This window comes from Triticum dicoccoides, chromosome 5B, assembly GCF_002162155.2.
Source record: "Triticum dicoccoides isolate Atlit2015 ecotype Zavitan chromosome 5B, WEW_v2.0, whole genome shotgun sequence".
NCBI lineage: Eukaryota > Viridiplantae > Streptophyta > Magnoliopsida > Poales > Poaceae > Triticum > Triticum dicoccoides.
Window position 1 is genome coordinate 396200304 of NC_041389.1, and position 21416 is coordinate 396221719.

At 43.0% G+C, this 21416-nt stretch overlaps 1 protein-coding gene and 1 long non-coding RNA gene across 6 annotated transcripts in view; one reads left to right on the top strand and one right to left on the bottom strand.

Annotated features, from left to right (window-relative positions):
- The window catches only part of LOC119309409, a 14892-nt gene extending 8488 nt beyond the window's left edge, over window positions 1–6404 (bottom strand). The window contains exons 1-2 of one of the 2 annotated variants that reach the window (XM_037585418.1): window positions 5461–6402; window positions 5033–5132 (exon numbers count right to left, since the gene is read on the bottom strand). In XM_037585418.1, the coding sequence (XP_037441315.1) occupies window positions 5033–5132; window positions 5461–5727 (367 nt within the window). In that variant the 5' untranslated portion in view covers window positions 5728–6402. Of the gene's footprint in view, window positions 1–5032; window positions 5133–5460 lie in introns of both variants that reach the window. The other variant, XM_037585417.1, reaches the window with a different exon arrangement.
- Window positions 15–5602, top strand: LOC119309410. 4 transcript variants are annotated; one of them, XR_005150501.1, is made up of 7 exons: window positions 15–698; window positions 1375–1498; window positions 1601–1922; window positions 2014–2094; window positions 2178–2240; window positions 4226–4365; window positions 5464–5598. It is a non-coding gene; the product is annotated as an uncharacterized LOC119309410 (long non-coding RNA). The 4 variants fall into 4 exon arrangements; XR_005150499.1 differs by having other exon boundaries at window positions 1375–1922; window positions 5469–5602; XR_005150498.1 differs by having other exon boundaries at window positions 1375–1922.
- Window positions 6405–21416: the final 15012 nt, after the last annotated feature.

Genomic DNA, 21416 nt, shown 5'->3' on the forward strand with positions numbered 1-21416 from the left:
CGCCGCCTCCCCAGCCACGGGAGCACGCCCCCGCCGCGGGAGCTGTCCCGCCGCGGGTCGTCGCCTCCCCAGCCACCGGAGCCGCCCCGCCGCGCCCGTGGAACTGCAGTACTTCTTCCCCGTCTTCCACTTGGGCTCTAACTACGGCCTCCGCTTTGTGCACTCGGACGCAATCGCAGCCCCACCATTGCTAGCCTCGCCTCCCACCAGGTAAACGGCCCTGCTTCATCAAGCTCTGACCCTGCTTCTTCTCCTAACTCCGGTCTCTTTCTTCTCCATATTCCAATCTGTTCTAATAGTACATCAATCCAAGCAACTATTTTCAGATCAATTAAGGAATCAATCTTACGATGGCTGATGCTCAATGCAGTGGAGCATTACAGGTGTATTGTCGGTAGTTTCAATTTAATCGGGTGGTCGTCATCACCGTGAGGCCGCCGATGTTTTTGTAACCCCCTAATTTTGATGTTTTAAAGTCAGAGTTAGTGAAGTTTGGTTGCTTATAGCTAGACGAGTGAGCTTAAAAGTAGACTTATTGTTGTGGTTGTACAAAAGTTTTTGTTTCTGTTCTTGTTGTCTATGCCCTTTACACATTGACTGATGTTTGTTTCTGCCATCTGAAAAAGCCTTTTCTACCACAGTGTTATCCCTCGGCGTCATTCTCAACAAGCACCAGGACATGGCTTTTTTTCTGCCAAGTATGTATATATAGAAAATATTTATTCTACAGAAATTTGCTAATTATTACTATAGCTTTGATGCCTACTAGACCAAATCAAAGGCAGGTGCTTTGTTTATCAAGTGAAGTAAGTCAAACTATTATAGTAAGAGGATTATCCTAACATAACAGTCTTTATTTGTTTCATAGAAATCATGTACAGTTGGTTCAGACAACGCTTAGCATAGATCAAGTTCAGTTGCTCTTGCATTCTTAGATCGATGTTAAAAGGCACATTGTGATCTCATAACGAGCGTTCTAACTGTCATTTTAAAAAACAGAGTCTGCTATTTTCCGAAACGAAATATGAGAAATCAAACCGTATGGTTCTCTAATTTTATGGTACTAAATTTAGATATATTATAGGCACTATTATGATAGCTTCATTTAGTTTACATGAGCATGCCAAGCTAGATGATATTATAGGCCTTTAGGTGTTGCTATTCTCTATTGTCGGCCACATCTTAAGTTGTAGTTATTGGTGTTGTTCTTAAGCACAACCCAAAATGATGTGCATCAATTGCATATTTTTCTAAACCTACCAAATTTGACCTGTGCTAATTTTTTCCTTTTAATAAAATAGGTTCACCTTCAAATTTGTATTTTTTGGTTTTTCCTTCTATACTAAATGTGTTTCTGAAAGAGGATGTCAACAGAGCATACAGAAGGAGGAGAGAGCAGCAGCGAGAGAGGAGAAGTTAAGAACAAGACACATGCTTTTGATGATTAACTCCTATTTCTGAACCAATATGCTTTTGATGATTGAATTAGATTAAAAAGGTATACATTTCTTCAGATTAACAGATTCAAATAGTATGATTTCGGAATGCAAATAATTCTTCCATATGTTTGACTACAATGTGTTGTCGTGCAAATATGCAGAAGGATGACCTTGGTTTTGGGGACTTGGTTTTGTGAATCGGTGTGTTATATTGACCAAATATCTTAGTATTTGTACAATGCGGCAATATGGATAGACTTGTCGCTGCTTTTACTGGATTGATATATCATATTGTATGTATAATTATTCAATACATATATACTTGCAACAACTTCTAATCGTAATTTCTTCTCCACCTACAAAGATATATAGAATCATCTTACATATTTTCATGTTGATACCTAATTTTCATGTCCATACTGTTGGGGCGAGCTAAAACTACAAGGCCTCACAGTGCATAGGGGCATACAATAAAGTTTTCAGGTTTGTCCCTAGAACTATCATATCCAGACAAGATATTTGCTTGCAGAACCACCAGAGCTGAACCTTGTAGGTAATTTTACATGGTGTACAGGTTGACCTTTCCAACAAGTATTAACATAATCAGTGGCAGGGCGCCCACGATCATCCGTGATTTGCATTCAAGTGAGATAAGGTTTACTCATGTTTTCATATTTTGTTTCTCATTTCTGATTTGCTTGGTTGATTTTCAATTCATGTTGTTCGTTTGACAAAAAGAATCGGGAGAGGAAGGAAAGAGAGGAGGAAGCATAATCTTGGGAGTAAGGAAGATGCTGACAGGTACTTACCATCTTCCATTCATTTCATCTTGCGTTTGGATATGAAGCGGTGGCATAGGTGTGACGATAGTCATGTTTTTGCCATCAACGAGAAGATGTGAAGAGTGATACAAAGTATGTTTTGTTATATGGAAGAGTTACATCTGGATGGAGCATCAAACAACGGAATCAAGTCGCGTTTTCAGTTTTTTAATGTATAGTGGAAGTTATGTAAGTCATTTGAAATATTAATATAAAGAGTTCGTTAGGGATGTTTGATGTGAACCATGTGAACATATTCCCGTAACAAAATAATCTGTGTGAACATATTTGAATGGTGTCATCTTCAAACAAGACCTCTATAGTAGTAGGATTTCCTTATTTATTGTAAGTCTAGAAATTATAGAATTATATTTATAAATTATAATATTGTATATGCAAGGAGCACTTCAATGATTTTTCTTAGCCCTCATAAAATTGTGTATACAAAAAGTTTCCTGTGCTTGAAGTATGTTTTTGCGCTATTTGCATTGATCAATATGTGGCTTGCATGTAAATGATCATTAGAATATTGCTTGCTTTGCATTTCTGAGGTGAGGCAACAATTTTGAATAAAAGATACTCCCTCTGTAAACTAATATAAGAGCTTTTATATCACTAAAGTAGTAATCTAAACGCGCTTATATTAGTTTATGGAGGGAGTATATATTATTTAGTGATTTTTTGTTCAGATTTATACCACGTAAAAACTGAATAAGGATCAATTTTATTTAGATACGTGCATTTGCACGTGAATGTTTACTATAACAGGAAAAGGTAGACAACATCCAGGAAAAGGTAGACTCGGCTCCTCATCTCATGCTTCTATGAATTTCTACTTGCTAAATCTAGCAGATGCTTCTCTGAATTTCTACAACCTAAGTTTAGTACATGCTTCTCTGAATGTTGGCCTGCCAATTGCTATTGTATTGCAGTCTTGAGAGTACTGTATGCAATCCATTTGTGCCAATGAATTACCACATTTTTATGTTAGTTTTAGGCCATTTGAATGAAGGACTATACAAAATCTCTATGACAATTGTCAATCTACAACAATTCATTTTGTGCAAATGAAATTCAGTACATGCCTCTCTAAATATCTGCAATACAATTAAGACAAATTTCTTCTTATATGTTGGCCTGCCAATTGGTATTGGGTACCATGCATGCATGTTTTTCAAAGCAATGGAATGAGTTTAAGCTGACTCTGGCAACTAAGGGTCATGTTTTTTGGCACTAAATATATTATCTGGGGGTTTCCTTTTTAATCCTACGCTTGCAATACAACCATCCCGAGTTACCTGTGAGGCTATGACTCTACAAAGCTTAAGCTGGACTGCAACTACCTCTGAAACGACAGCAAGTAATATATCTAAAAAATTGGTTTTACTACAACAATGTGGAATATATAGCAAAAAGCATCAACCAGCAGAATATACTACTCTAAATGCTTAATATTGCTTTTCTATAGTAGGCTTCCTTGGTTTGTAGTGGCCAGACTAAAATATCACTGTCCATGTGAACTTTACTCTGTTTCTAAGTCAAGTTTTGAACAACTTAGTGGATAGTTCAGAGGTTATATTCTTGGTAGTTGACATCTGAAACAAAAGAAAATAATTCTAGAATGATATTTGATTTTGTAGACATCCAACTAGAAAGCCACTTTACAGCGATTACCACTAAAATAAGCAGAACCCAGCCGTGTGCATTTTCGTACCTATGATTTAATAAAGTAAGCAAAACCCAGCCTTGCCAGAAGTAACCTATGATTTAAAATAAGTAGAACCCCGCCTTTTCTGGCCTTGACTGTGCGCTTTCGTGGTTGTGATTACTTGAAAGGGGTAATCCATGTGTCTGTAACATTGTTGTCTAAATCATAGTGCTCTTAATATTGATTTTGTTAGATTTCAGCACATTATAGAATTTCGTCTGCCGTTCTGTGATTAACGTTAAATGCTATTCATGCAGCTTCTGCATCCACAAAGTCCATGTTCAGAAAAGGCAAAAACTAATCCTTGAGCAAGCTTACTCCTGCAAATGTTGACCATCAAACAATCCTCTTCATGCCCTGTTGAAAATAATTTCTCCACCCAATGGCATCTATCGAGGTATCTCTAAAGCCAATGCATTTAAATTTGTGTGTAATAGCGTTGGAAGCACCCAAGTTTGGGTCCTCTGAATATCATTGTGTTACAGACACAACTCAATTTAAAACAAAAATTATGTTTTTTTACTACTTCTGTAAAATGTAAATTCTAGAACCTTTAGCCAGTAATTCGGGATTGGTTGATACAATGAGCCGCCGAACCTTTGCTTATGATTATTTTGTTTAACATGTTCAATTATTTGTATGTCTTAAATTAACAGACCTCAAATTTTAACTGGGGTTGCCAGTTCACTAGAAGCACGACAAATTATCTTCTAAAAAGTAGTAATACTGTTAAATGGTATATGGTCCTGATGAAGTAGTAATAACCTAAATTTAGACCTCTCTCTCATTATATCATTCTGAAGTAATGACCTAAATTTATAATAGCCGTAAGGTATGAGTTCTCCAGAAGTTTTTCATTGTTACACTGGAATCAACTTAATCGAACGTCAGTGCCAAATTAATCTACAGATTGGCTGTATGTGTGGAATTAGATTTATTGTGAAACTTGTACTGCCTGAATGTGCCAGCAGGAACTAATTTAGATAACAGGTGCATCTGAACAATAATTCTGTGATATTTCAAATATCAGACCGACAAGATGAGATATGAAAAAGAACATCAACCTGTTGACCTTTTAAAATGAGACTTTGAAGCATCCTGTGTTAGACCTTTGGTTCCTCTGTCATCATCTAGACCTTTGAGTCTTGTATCATATGGAACCCCCTGTTGGTGTCCAGTGGAGAAGGGACAAACATTGAGTACATCCCAATTGACAAACATTGAGTAATGTATGAAAAATGCTTCAGTTAAAATGCAATTCACTCAGTATTTAGCTTGTAATAAGTACTCTTGAGTTTTGTTTCATCCAAATCAGATACAGAATTCCATCATAACAGTATAGCAGATTAGCAGGCTTCTAGAATGAAAAGCTTGGCTACAAAGCACATGAGGACTGAACAAACAAAACCTAGCTTTCTTTTCTTCATATAAACTTAGTACTTCAGATAAATCGTTCTGCTATATGGAAGTGAGACCTAAGCCCAAGACTTACCAGAGCAGGTTGGGCGGCAGCTTGGCAGCCGGAGCAGGCTTCTATACCTCGGCGTTCTAGGCCGCCGCGGCCAGGAGCTGCGTCGGGCAGGCTGGCGTCGTCGCTGAGGTTGGACACCGGCGGCAGTGTCGATACAGGGGAGACCGGAAGCGTTGGTGGCAGCGCGAGGTCGTATCGGAGGTGGAGGCTGTGGGGCGAGCCGTGGTGGGGAGAGGATGCCGAGGGCGAGCCGTGGTGAGGAGAGGAGGCAGCAGGGAGAAGCGACATGTGCGAGGCTGTGAGGTGGGCAGAGTGGATGCTGTGCGGTGAGAGGACTGGATTTTTTCTGATAACTAATGCTTCTTTATTTTTTTTCTTGAGAAACACATCTTTATTATTTCTATAAGTGTGGCTACTGTGCGTGCCGGCGAGAGAAGTGTCAAACAGGCCCAACAAGCGAATGCCCGTACGAGCCTAGCTAGGTCTGGAAGCGGCTCACTCCTCTCAAGAAATACAGGAGCTGATCTAGAAGACGAGTGAATCCTCTTCGCACAAAACGGGTGCGTCCTTGCATCCAGCAGTCTGCCAAAAAAATTATACATATTTCACATGATTATATATAATTTTTGTTTGAAATATATGTCTCATTTTCACAAAATAGACTTAAAAAAGGAATTATGTTCATTGCTATGAAAATGACGACCTCAGTAAGCATGGACACAAACATGACGGGTCGGAGGTGCATATAAGTAAGAGAAATATATTTTTCTATGCATGTTAATAATTACTTTATCGAAATACAATTCAAGTGAAGTGGTTTTTAATTGTTTTTCTAATGTTAGTGGTTATCTTTTATATAGACGTAAAATTTGACATATATATTATGTCAATTATGATTTTTGTACTCATTTGATTTGTATATTTTTCAGTAATTAATTTAATTTTATATCATGTCAACTCAGTTGATCAATGTTTGAGACGTGCACTCAGTTGATTCCTTTATATTATTCCAAAGGCTTGGCAATGAATTTGAATTAAAGTTATGAACATGATTCACCGGAAATTGGAAGAAGAAATTGGAAGAAGGACGTCATGAATTTGTAATTATAGGAAATTGTACTTTCTAGGTTTTTTTATGGTGTTGCTTCTAAATTCGATTTTATCTTGGGTGGATTTTCAAAGCAGGCATGGGTATTGTCCTTTTTGCTTAGCATGCCTTCTTTACTGGTAAAGAAACACATTAGATATATCTGGATTTTTGTTGAGTAAATGAGCATGAGTGCAAATAAATTCAGACACGAAGCAAAAACTTCGACGTTTCATTGATTAAGCAGAAGATTGTCCAGTTAATCACGGAAAACCAAAACAAAAGGGCCAAACCCACTCTAGAACACCGTAATGCCACAAGAAATGCCAACCACGCAAACACACACTAGCTTGATCTCGCTCCACCGAACAAGTCACTCTTCCATGTCCGAAAGAAATCATGAGGCACTCTCCCGCGGCGATGAAGAGATAAGCATTCCACATGCATGTAGTAGTTGCAACCCACACGACATGAGGTCCATGCCGTCGAAGTTGCAAAGCTCTCGGGGTCGCCGCCCCGACGTCCACTGGTTCAACATGCCTTGCACCCTCAACAGGTAGGGCCATCGCCCCCACATGCCACTGCAGAGACGTGCGTTGCACGTGCACGCTTACTAGTTATTAAAAAAGGTGGTGATTTGGATAACAAAGTTAATTCGTCTATTGAAAAGACCGAACCAAATATTACGTATGCCAAATCTGTTCTAGAAAAACAGGAAAACAAGGTGTTGGGGAGCTATTCGAAAGAGGAAGAACATATTATTCAAGTAACGCAACCATCATGCTCTCCCGACGTGTTTGAAAACATGTGTCCAGCAAGTGATTTACCTATCTTCCGATTTGGTCGTAACTTTATTATTGATGCTTCTATAAGAAAAATTCTCATAAGTAATTTTGAAAGACCAATGAAGAAGGAAAATTTACTTGTTAGTAATAAAACTGTTATAGAACATATCGGTTAACCTATGTGCCATTTATAAAGACCGATAGTGACCTATTATTGCAGCCAAAGTTTTCCCCATTGCTTTATCAAAATTTCATATCTAATTGGGTAGCTTTGGTTGTTTCATACTTGGCTTGCACTTGGTCTCAATTGAGACATGTGTATTCTAACTATTTTCGTTTCAGAAATTTAAAGCCAAGGTCAAATTATTTTGAGAAATCCGATGCTAATATAATATCTTATCCAAATAAGATAGGGTGCAAAACACAATGCATAGCCGAATGGGAATATTTCAAATTTGAACCATTCGTTTGCTTAACTCCAAAGCTGTTCGCACACCAAGATCAGCTAGAAGACAAGAAGTATACTTTCAATTCAAGCATGTGTGATCAAATGTTTGATTTGTTGCTAAAAATAATTACATTAAAATTCTTGATCACCATGTCAAGACATCAATCAAAGGACGAATGTATTGTAAGTTGCATGATTCGTCCAAGTATAATTTTGAGGATTGCAACATGTTTCGTCAAATAGTCAAATCGGCCGTTGATAGAGGACGATTGAAATTTGTTGAGACACCAAGAGATGACTAGTCTATTCTGATTGGTCCTGATGGTAAACGATTTTTGCATTGGCCGCTTCAAGCCAATCCATTTCAACATGAGAAGGTAAAAACTATGGATAATGGGATCAAGCTTTCAAGTAAGGAAGTTGTTCAAGAGCACAATGATAATGTTCTTGAGGGCAAAAATTCCATCGAGGTTGTGAAGGAAATATGCCCTAGAGGCAATAATAAAGTTGTTATTTATATTTCCTTATATCATGATAAATGTTTATTATTCATGCTAGAATTGTGTTAACCGGAAACTTAGTACATGTGTGAATACATATAGACAAACAGAGTGTCACTAATATGCCTCTACTTGACTAGCCTGTTGAATCAAAGATGGTTAAGTTTCCAAGCCATAGACATGATTGTAATTTGATTAATGGGATCACATCATTAGAGAATGATGTGATTGACTTCACCCGTTCGGTTAGCTTAGAACTTGATCATTTAGTATATTGCTATTGCTTTCTTCATGACTTATACATGTTCCTATGACTATGAGATTATGCAACTTCCGAATACCGGATGAACACTTTGTGTGCTATCAAATGTCACAGCGTAATTGGGTGATTATAAAGAAGCTCTACAGGTGTCTCTGATGGTGTTTGTTGAGTTGGCATAGATCAAGATTAGGATTTGTCACTCCGATTGTCGGAGAGGTATCTCTGGGGCCTCTCAGTAATGCACATCACTATAAGACTTGCAAGCAATGTAACTAATGAGTTAGTTGCGGGATGATGCATTACGGAACGAGTAAAGAGACTTACCAGTAACGATATTGAACTAGGTATTGAGATATCGACGATCGAATCTCGGGTAAGCAACATACCGATGACAAAGGGAACAATGTATGTTGTTATGCGGTTTGACCGATAAAGATCTTCATAGAATATGTGGGAGCCAATATAAACATCCAGGTTCCACTATTGGTTATTTAACAGAGACGTGTCTCGGTCATGTCTACATAGTTCTCGAACCCGTAGGGTCCGCACGCTTAAAGTTCTATGACAATCAGTATTATGAGTCTATGTGTTTTGATGTACCGAAGGTTGTTAGGAGTCCCGGATGTGATCACGGACATGATGAGGGGTCTTGAAATGGTCAAGACATGAAGATTGATATATTGGAAGGTTATGTTTGGACACCAGAAAGGTTTCGGATGAGTTCGGGCATATGCCGGAGTACCGGGGGGTTACCGGAACCCCCCGGGGGCTATATGGGCCTACATGGGCTTTACTCGGAGAGAGTGGAGGCGGCCAAGAGGTGGGGGCGTGCCCCCCAAGCCCAATCCGAATTGGGAGGGGGGACGGGCCCCTTTCCTTCTTCTCCTCTCCCCCTTCCTTCCCCCTCCTATTGTGACAAGGAAAGGGGGGAAACCTACTCCTAGTAGGAGTAGGAATCCCCCTTGGGGCGCACCATGAGGGCCGGCCGGCCCCCTCCTCCCCTCCTCTATATATGGGGGAGGGGGCACCCCATAGACACACAAGTTGATCATTGTCTTAGCCGTGTGCGATGCCCCCCGCCATCATAATCCACTTCGGTCATATCATTGTAGTGCTTAGGCGAAGCCCTGTGCCGGTAGTTTCATCATCACCGTCATCACGCCATCGTGATGATGAAGCTCTCCCTCGGCACTCAGCTGGATCAAGAGTTCGTGGGATGTCACCGAGCTGAACGTGTGCAGATCGCGAAGGTGCCGTACTTTCGGTACTAGGATCGGTCAGATCGTGAAGATGTACGACTACATCAACCGCATTGTCGTAACGCTTCCGCTTTTGGTCTATGAGGGTACATGGACAACACTCTTCCCTCTCATTGCTATGCATCACCATGATAGATCTTGCGTGTGCGTAGGAAAATTTTGAAATTACTGAGTTTTCCAAAAGTGGCATCCGAGCCAGGTCTATGCGTAGATGTTATATGCACGAGTAGAACACAAGTGAGGTTGTGGGTGATAATAGTCATACTTCTTACCAGCATGTCATAATTTGATTCGGATGTATTGTTGGATGAAGCGGCCCGGACCGACATTACGCGTACGCTTACCCGAGACTGGTTCTACCGACGTGCTTTGCACACAGGTGGCTGACGGGTGTCAATTTCTCCAGCTTTAGTTCAATCGAGTGTGGCTACGCCCGGTCCTTGTTGAAGGTTAAAACAACACATACTTGACAAAAAATCGTTGTGGTTTTGATGCGTAGGTAAGAACGGTTCTTGCTCAGCCCGTAGCAGCCACGTAAAACTTGCAACAACAAAGTAGAGGACGTCTAACTTGTTTTTGCAGGGCATGTTGTGATGTGGTGAAGACATGATGCTAAATTTTATTGTATGAGATGATCATATTTTGTAACGGAGTTATTGGCAACTGGCAGGAGCCATATGGTTGTCACTTTATTGTATGAAATGCAGTCGCCATGTAATTGCTTTACTTTATCACTCAGCGGTAGCGATAGTCGTAGAAGCAATAGTTGGCAAGGCGACAATGATGCTTCGATGGAGATCAAGGTGTCAAGCCGGTGACGATGGTGATCATGATGGTGCTTTGGAGATGGAGATCAAAGGCACAAGATGATGATGGACATATCATATCACTTATATTGATTGCATGTGATGTTTATCCTTTATGCATGTTATTTTGCTTAGTTTGGCGGTAGCATTATAAGATGATCTCTCACTAAATTTCAAGGTACAAGTGTTCTCCCTGAGTATGCACCGTTGCAAAAGTTGCTCATGCCGAGACACCACGTGATGATCGGGTGTGATCAGCTCTATGTTCACATACTGTCAGGACCCCGACTCAATGTCACATCGATCTAGCATGTAACACCTCATATCACTTTGCGGCCTCACGCACGGTATTCCCACGGGTGTCGCCTTACCCTTGCCCAGGACCGTTTGTGCCTTTTGGCACACGTATATGATAGTGTCGCTAGCATCCATATGATAAGGAGCCCGGGCTGACATGGCTAGTCGTAAATCCAAAGTGGCACAAACCTACAGGGACAGGCATCCATGACCCAGCATCGAACGTGTCGGTCATCAGCGAGTGAATCCAGGCTGTAGCACTGGGCTAGCAGGACTCCGGTGAACCGGGCTGTAGCGGGCTAACAGGACTCCGGTATTCATCGCGTGACATTTCCCCGAAGGGACAGACACAGGAACGAAGAAGGACACATGCCGGCCAGCCTAAGTGTTCTGGAGCAGTAGCAAGCTACCATGGCTCAGTGGAAGCACTAGGAGACATTTCCCGGTAAGAGAGGCTACTAAGGATAAACAACTAGATAGTCAGATCCCACACATACCAAGCATTTCAATAACATACACACAATATGCTCGATATGTGCAAATACAACATGGCATCACAACATGACTCTACAACTCAAGTATTTTATTCAATAGGCTCCAAGGAGCGAGATATTACAAACATGGGTCTCACGACCCAACATTTAGAGCATACAAATCAAGCACAAACGGAAGCTTATCATGTCTGAGTACAGACATCTACAAATGAGAAAGGCTAAGAAGCCTGACTATCTACCAGATCCTGCCGAGGGCACAAGGTCGTAGCTGAAGTATCAAGCTAAACGTCGAAGTCCACGCGGAACTACTAACGAGACCGAAGTCTCTCTGCAAAAACATAAAATAGGCAAACGTGAGTACAAATGTACCCAGCAAGACTTACATCATATCTAACTACATATGCATCATTATCAACAAAGGGGATGGTGGGGTTTAACTGCAGCAAGCCAGCTTTGACTCGGTGGCTATCCTGAACAACGACTGCAACTAACTCCTCTGAGATGGCGCACCTGAGTCCACATATTCACCAACCAATACACCACTATGGATCCGCTCCCGTCTCCCCACGAGAACGCCATCCATAGCACTCACGCTTATCTTGCATATTTTTGAGTATCCACTTTCACTTGTCTATGAACTGTTATAAGTAACCCAGAAGTCCTTTACCGCGGACACGGCTATTCGAATAGATGATGTTAACCCTGCAGGGGTGTACTTCTTCATACATGTTTCCACCACTTAGCGTCTTCACACGACATGTGCTCGGCAGACTTCAAGCGAAAGCCGACGTGGGTGTAGACCACAACCTACCTAAAGACTCAAGTCTCTAGTCCAGGTTTATCGCCTATTCGGGTTCCATCCATGAGGAGATCCGGCCGGGGGTTCGCTCACAGCCCCAAACGATGTGAACAGGGTTCCGTGACACCAAACGGGCGCCCGGTATACCCGGCCACGTGCCTACCGTATCACAGCCCACCCCTCCGGTCAGCGCTGTGCACGGCCTCCAGCATACTACAAACACCAGAAACTACTTGCAACTCCTGGACAGAGGACAAGAGTGAATAAGAAGTCGAGCGGGGTCATATTTCAGGGCCCAATGCATGGTAGTAGCTAAATCATGGATCACAAACACAGAACTCAGTTCCTGAGGACGGCTTCAATGAGACAACCCACCATGTACTCCTACATGGCCTCTCACCGATACCTTTACCAAATCGTGTTCACACACTTAGCTCACACATAGTAGGACATGTTCACACACCTCTGATTCATCCCCGATGAATCAGACCTGACTCAACTCTAAGCCGTAGCAGGCATGACAAACAAGCATGAATGAGTAGGCACAACAGGGCTCAAACAACTCCTACTCATGCTAGTGGGTTTCATCTATTTACTGTGGCAATGACAGGTCATGCAGAGGATAAAGGGGTTCAGCTACCGCAGCATGTAACAATTGAATCGTTGTTGTCCTAATGCAGTAAAAGAGAGCAGGAGCGAGAGAGTGGGATTGTATCGGAATGAACAAGGGGGTTTTGCTTGCCTGGCACTTCTGAAGATAGCATTGAGTCTTCATCAGTGTCAACGATCACAACGTCGGTATAACGTCTACCGAGGGGGAACAACACCGGCAAACAGAGAAGAAACACGATCAATGCAATGCACAATATGATGCATGCCATGACATGGCAATATGAGTGTGTTGGCCTGATGCAACTACAACCAGATGGGTTTGAACCATTTTGAATCAAAGATTGAAGTTTCAACCTCATGCATGGTCATTATTAGTGCTTTATCTTGTTCTGCACTAAACAGCAGGTTAACTTGTTTAAACATGCATGAAACTAGTACAGATGGATAGATTGGATTTTTCTAATAATTTTTCATATATAATTTGTTTGATTTGGAGTTACGGTTGAATTACTATGAATTTTTGAAGTTTGCAACATTTTCTGGAATTCCTATATAAGAATAAATCCAGAAAAGGATTTACTGTGTCAGCCTGGCGTCAGTGTGATGTCAGCGGCCAACTGAGATGGACCAGGTCAAACTGACCAGTGGGTCCCGCGTGTCAGTAGCTAAACTAGGTTTAGTTAACCCTAATCTCGGTTAGTTAGCGGGGCGACCCCACCTATCATTGAGTCAGGAGAGGTCAAACCCCTGGTCAACTGGGGCTAACGCGCCGGCGGCTCGACGCCGGCGACGACAAGTGCGGCGGATGGGCTCGGGTTTGCTCCTCCGACGCCCAAATCAACGAAGGAGAGCATCTACGAGCTGCTGGTGATCCCGCGCATCCAACAGTGCAAACGGGGTGAGCTGGGGTGGCCGGAAAGTGGCCGGCGACGAGGTTTAGCGGCGGCGGCAGCTCGGGCATTCTCGGGGTGGCGCTACAGAGCTCGGGAGGAGGCTCTGTGGGTGGCTATGGGCTCATGAGAACGTGCTGAGCATGGTGGTGTGCTCGGACACAAAGTGCGGTGGCTGTGGCCACGGCGGCGACTTGGCCGGCGGAACCGAGCTCACGGCTCCGGTGGAATCGGTGGCTACATGGTGCAAATAACGCGGGGAAGAGAGGGGTTAGTGGCAGGAGCTCACAGAGGTTTGAACGGGGCGGACGACGAACTCGAGGAGGCATCAGGGAGGGCACACGGTCGCCGGTGATCTCGGCGGCCGAAGCTTGAAGAAGAGGTCGGGGAAGCCACTGCAGGGCGCGTCCGCTCGTGTGGCTTGGCGGGGACGGTGTAGAGGTCAGCGGCGGAGCTTCTGGACCTGGCGGCGAGGCGAGGGAGGGCTGGTGGCTGCGGCTATGGCAAACGGCGGCGACGGCGCGTTCGGGTGGTGCGAGGGAGAGAGACAGAGGAGGGGAGGAGGTCCAGCGAGAGAGGGGAGAGGTGCAGAGGGTCGAGGGGGGTGCGTGGCGTCGTGGGGGCGTCCAGGGGGAGGAGGAGGCAGCCAGGCAGGGAGGAGCTGGCCTCCTCGGCCGCGCGCGTGCGAGCACGCAGCTGCTCCTACTGGCAGGAGGAAGACGACAGGGAAGGAGGCGGTGGTGGGCTGGGCCAGTTGGCTGGGCTGCCAGCTGGGCCGGCCAGGTGGGCTGCACAGTAGGTAGGTCCAGGTAAGTCTCTCTCTCTCTCTCTACCTTTTATTTTTGTTTTCTATTTCTATTATTCTGTAGTCTTTAGGGCTTTATTAAAAATGCCAGGGCATTCCAAAAATCACCAAACTGCTCATGCCCACTGTTTGGAATATAACCAACATGGAACATTTCAGTTTAGGATTATTTGGACATTTAAAATATTTTATAGAATTTAAATGTCCAAATTCAAATGGAGTATGATTTAATTCAGATCCCAAATATTTCATGGAAAAATGTGCATCACCTCCGGCTACTGTTTACAGTATTTTCCAGAAATGATGAACATTTTTGAAAGTCATTTGGATTCATTGAGAATATTTTAGTTGAACCTAGTGGATTCCTTAGCTGCTAGGGTTTAGGCAATCCCCATTTCAAGTTTCATAAAATTTAAACATGATGCATGGATGCTAAAGAAAAAAACAAGCAAGGCCTGAACTGGGGATGTGACAACTCACCCCCACTAAACAAGAATCTCATCCCGAGATTCAAGCATAGGGTAAGAAGACACAATGACACAAGCTAACACGATCTTCACGATCCAGGTTGCACTTCAAATGAACGTTGATTCGATCACCATCATTGTCTCGATGTCTTGCTCCAGGAACTCCTACCAACATGACAATGTGAGGCAAAAGAAACTCTAGTAGGATCGATCTTCTCGAAGATCAAGCAACTCATGATCAACTCACGGAATGAGACATAGACACATTTCACGAGCTGAGACGTGAAGCACACATCCATAGGAATGGAGTGAAGCAGAAGACGAAGGTTCACTAGGTAGACAACAATTTCACGCTTTTAAAGGTGTTGAACGGTTGTCAATGTAGCGAGGAGTTGAGTTTTCCATGATACCACAACGAGACACCTTAGAGATGGTGACTCGTAGATATATCCCCTTAAGTGGCAAAAAGAATTACCTTTGATTCAGAGATCATTGAAACTCTTTATACCAGCCTAAGGCAAACCACAATCGATCATTTAAAGGAGTCCGAAAGAATGACATTCTCGGACCAGAATGGATGATGTGGATTACCTTGTTGAAGACAAGACAATGGATGATTTTGCTTATCATCAGAAATGGATGGAACCCATGGTAGGACCACTTTGAGGATGATCCCGATCAGTAATTACCGAGGAGGGTAATCCAGAGTAGGGTGGCACGATGGCGGTGCAGGCTGGGAACAACATGCAAATGATGGGAATGATTCTGGTAACTGGGGAGAACTGCATCAGAAGAGAGTGAATCCACTGTCTGAGAGGGTTATAGCATAACCGAGGAAACTAAGAGCACTATGCAATTAATGCTGGCGATAAAACCTAGCACTTGTGCGTGCTCTCAAGAACTTGAGCATTTCCATATTCATCAAGGTTTTACCAACATCCGTGTCAGGGATCTTGGCAACACAACATACTACCATGATGAGTGGTGATGGACGATGCAGAGGCAAAAGGAGATAACACTTTCTCAGATTTCACCTTATCGAAGCCAAGGAAACAAAATCTGGATGATCGACCGAGAAACATTTAGCACTCCGCTTCTAATGTTCTCCTTGATATGCTAGCGCAACCCATTTATTAAAATGGTTTGTTACCTAGAATCATCAAGTGAAAGGTCGGACTTCGGGATCTCAAAAATCCATAAGGGTCAACTAGGGAGTAAATCCCACAAAATCCTTATGGGGAGGTAGCCAACTTTCTCAATCAAGAGCCTACAATAATGGGTCTTCCGGCTAGATGTGTTGGCCACGACATCCACGTTACCGGGTACAAAGAGACCAATATTATAATTCTTGGGACACGTTCCAACCATCATATCTGCCTGAGATTCAGATCTGGATGGTGTTAGAATAGTCCATACTCATCAAGTCTAGAAAGAAAAATGAAAGTTTGCAACACAAATCGACGAAATGACATTGCGAGATTCTCGGGGATGAACTACGATAGCAAGCTCCAAAACATGAGCTGGTTCTGCTACAAACATGCAAACACGCTGCCTCAGGCAAGCATGACCAAGTAGTAGTCTTATAACTAAACACTACCGAGTTCAGAGGGGGAACCATCATCGAGGATATCAAAGTCCTTGCATAAGTCTTGCTCTTAAGAAGGAACTTCTTCTCCTTGAACAAATCAATCAGTGGCTTGGTGTACTAGGGGATACATGTGGATTGGAGGTAGCGAGCTTGTCAAACCATAGCATACTTCACACATACATGACAGACTTGGGATGATTCCATAGGAGGCAACATTGACTTTCTCAAATCCATGGCGGCAACTTACATCAAATGCACATGAACTAGAGGAAGTCACTTCTTACATCCGAACATATGCTTCATGAGCTAGCATGAACAAATGCTTTCAAAAGTTTCCAACACTAGCTTAATGTTCAACAAAATTATGGAGAAAACAAGGATGTTGTCGATGGGGTCATCTACAATTCATCCTAGCTTCCATAAAAATGGAATTCCATAATTATGAGAACAAATGATAGTATTGGTCAGACCAAAAGATATAATGATGTATGCTTGGGGGATCAACCACAAGTAAGACAACATTAAGAACATCGTTGGTTCTGATTTGATTTGAGGATAGCCCATACTCAAATCAAAGTTTTGGCAAGACAATAGCTCCAACAACTGGTCTCGAGGATCAATCGATGAAGATATCATCTTTCTTCAACACACACACAAAAAGATATCCCTTAAAATGAACTAAGCTAGGCAAGCTTTTATCCTCCAACTCTCCAAGTTGTTGTTTGGCTTAACCAACTAGCTCAGGGGTATCCAACACGGATTCTTGGGGAAGGAGTGGTTTATTGGAAACCAACTTGATCACGAACTCAACATAGCGGTCAGGTGACAACCTGGTAATACTTCCGAGAGGATAATCGAAAAATCACGAACCACCGATATGCTACTAAGCTCGAGAACAATCTTGCTTCCGAGGCAAGATGATGTGATCAATTAAGCAAGGGATTGAAATCCTAACTCATTGATCGAAGAGTGCACCAGAAATAAGGACTAGGTAGCACGATCTGTCTTAGAATGATAATTCAAGAACCAACACGCTAAGAATGAGGTTATTGTCCATTAGCTACCGAGCAACGGAGTTGCTAGCAGTATTGATTTCACACACCACGATTCACTTGTCGGCATTCCGGTTACAATAACACGGAAACCGAGGAATGAACAATGATGGCAAGAAGTATCACTGTACCAAGAGTTCATAGGATGGTGTGCAATTCCTATAATAATCCCGATATAAAAGATGGTAATACTCTAAGGTAGAACAGAACAAAAGCTGGGTTGGCATTTGATCTGCGGAATACAACTGCTTTAACCCAATCCTAGAAATGGACAAGGTACTGGAGTTTGTTTCTCCTAGTCATTCCGGAATAGAATGGCTTGCCGGACCACAAGAGTAATAGGCATCGATGAGCTCGAGTGCACAACTACTCTTGACTATCAATTAATAGACGAGGGTCAGAGGGAACAACTACGAGGGACAACTCAAAATAACATATGATTTCCTGAGTTGTGGATGCATGGATTAGGATGTCGAACAAATTCAACATATTTCTTCCGGATAACCCATGCAGAGAGGTAGGATTGGCAGAGTCATAATATAGAATGGGGAACTCATCGAGAGCACTCTGGTTGTGATCTTTTGGTTCAACGAGGAACTGCTGCCATAAGTAGTTCATGGTATTTGGAAGAACGATATACCACAAACCTCGAGAACTATCGCAAAGGTTACTAATAACCTAAAGGAACGAGCAAACACTATCAACATGAAGTGAGTAGGGTGAATATCGGGTTCAAAAACCCAGGAATAGAATGACTACTAACTAAATGGCATCACGGGATGCTTTCGAGAATAAAGACCAGAATCATCACACTGGGAACACATAACATGGCTAAATTACTAGGTGACTCCCTAAAACACCTAGGGTCATAATAATATCTCCAACATATATGTCAAGGCAATAAATTACCTCAACGCACCGGTTAGTGTGCTTAATCTGGCCCAAAGGAACATCGGAACGGGAGGAAGGGATTTTGCAAATGCTTCAGACTATTTAGAAACCTGGGATGACCCGGACAACATAACGGCTGTAAATGCTCGAAAAGATTTGAGACATTCACAAAAATGGTGGCATAACCACTTAACATCACAATATCAAGGTTCCTAGACCAACTATCAACATACAGAAGTAGTAGAAACTGAACAAAGGCTTAAATCCATCAATCCTATAAGTCTATGGATTAGTAACACGTCATCCTAATAGATAGATGAGAAGCCTCGTTCTTAAACCCCGTAGAAGAGAAGAGGATGACTCAGATCAGAAGGCACAAGGTATAAGGAGTAAAAAGAGCCTTACGTTCCATCCCACAATCAATTCCCCTACATATAACTAAAGCATTTCTAGACTCAACTTCGACCAGTTTGGCTTGGTAATCCTACAGGCAGTCAAGCTCTGATACCAAAACTGTCAGGACCCCTACTCAATGCCACATCGATCTAGCATGTAACACCTCATATCACTTTGCGGCCTCACGCACGGTATTCCCACGGGTGTCGCCTTACCCTTGCCCGGGACTGTTTGCGCCTTTTGGCACACGTATATGATAGTGTCGCTAGCATCCATATGATAAGGAGCCCGGGCTGACATGGCTAGTCATAAACCCAAAGTGGCACAAACCTACAGGGACAGGCATCCATGAACCAGCATCGAACATGTCGGTCATCAACGAGTGAATCCAGGCTGTAGCACTTGGCTAGCAGGACTCCGGTGAACCGGGCTGTAGCGGGCTAACAGGACTCCGGTATTCATCGCGTGACATTTCCCCGAAGGGACAGACACAGGAACGAACAAGGACACATGCCGGCCAGCCTAAGTGTTCCGGAGCAGTAGCAAGCTACCATGGCTCAGTGGAGGCACTAGGAGACATTTCCCGGTTAGAGAGGCTACTAAGGATAACCAACTAGATAGTCAGATCCCACACATACCAAGCATTTCAATAACATACACACAATATGCTCGATATGTGCAAATACAACATGGCATCACAACATGATTCTACAACTCAAGTATTTTATTCAATAGGCTCCAAGGAGCGAGATATTACAAACATGGGTCTCACGACCCAACATTCAGAGCATACAAATCAAGCACAAATGGAAGCATATCATGTCTGAGTACAGACATCTACAAATGAGAAAGGCTAAGAAGCCTGACTATCTACCAGATCCTGCCGAGGGCACAAGATCGTAGCTGAGGTATCAAGCTAAACATCGAAGTCCACGCGGAACTACTAACGAGACCGAAGTCTCTCTGCAAAAACATAAAATAGGCAAACGTGAGTACAAATGTACCCAGCAAGACTTACATCAGATCTAACTACATATGCATCATTATCAACAAAGGGGATGGTGGGGTTTAACTGCAGCAAGCCAGCTTTGACTCGGTGGCTATCCTGAACTACGATTGCAAGTAACTCCTCTGAGGTGGCGCACACGAGTCCACATATTCACCAACCAATACACCACTATGGATCCGCTCCCGTCTCCCCACGAGAACGCAATCCATAGAACTCACGCTTATCTTGCGTATTTTTGAGTATCCAGTTTCACTTGTCTATGAACTGTTATAAGTAACCCAGAAGTCCTTTACCGCGGACACAGCTATTCGAATAGATGATGTTAACCCTGCAGGGGTGTACTTCTTCATACATGTTTCCACCACTTAGCGTCTGCACACGACATGTGCTCGGCAGACTTCAAGTGAAAGCCGACATGGGTGTAGACCACGACCTACCTAAAGACTCAAGTCTCTAGTCCAGGTTTATCGCCTATTCGGGTTCCATCCATGAGGAGATCCGGCCGGGGTTTCGCTCATAGCCCCAAACGATGTGAACAGGGTTCCGTGACACCAAACGGGCGCCCGGTATACCCGGCCACGTGCCTACCGCATCACAGCCCACCCCTCCGGTCAGCGCTGCGCACGGCCTCCAGCATACTACAAACACCAGAAACTACTTGCAAGTCCTGGACAGAGGACAAGGGTGAATAAGAAGTCGAGCGGGGTCATATTTCAGGGCCCAATGCATGGTAGTAGCTGAATCATGGATCACAAACACAGAACTCAGTTCCTGAGGACGGCTTCAATGAGACAACCCACCATGTACTCCTACATGGCCTCTCACCGATACCTTTACCAAATCGTGTTCACACACTTAGCTCACACATAGTAGGACATGTTCACACACCTCTGATTCATCCCCGATGAATCAGACCTGACTCAACTCTAAGCAGTAGCAGGCATGACAAACAAGCATGAATGAGTAGGCACAATAGGGCTCAAACAACTCCTACTCATGCTAGTGGGTTTCATCTATTTACTGTGGCAATGACAGGTCATGCAGAGGATAAAGGGGTTCAGCTACCGCAGCATGTAACAGTTGAATCGTTGTTGTCCTAATGCAGTAAAAGAGAGCAGGAGCGAGAGAGTGGGATTGTATCGGAATGAACAAGGGGGTTTTGCTTGCCTGGCACTTCTGAAGATAGCATTGAGTCTTCATCAGTGTCAACGATCACAACGTCGGTATAACGTCTACCGAGGGGGAACAACACCGGCAAACAGAGAAGAAACACGATCAATGCAATGCACAATATGATGCATTCTATGACATGGCAATATGAGTGTGTTGGCCTGATGCAACTACAACCAGATGGGTTTGAACCATTTTGAATCAAAGATTCAAGTTTCAACCTCATGCATGGTCATTATTAGTGCTTTATCTTGTTCTGCACTAAACAGCAGGTTAACTTGTTTAAACATGCATGAAACTAGTACAGATGGATAGATTGGATTTTTCTGATAATTTTTCATATATAATTTGTTTGATTTG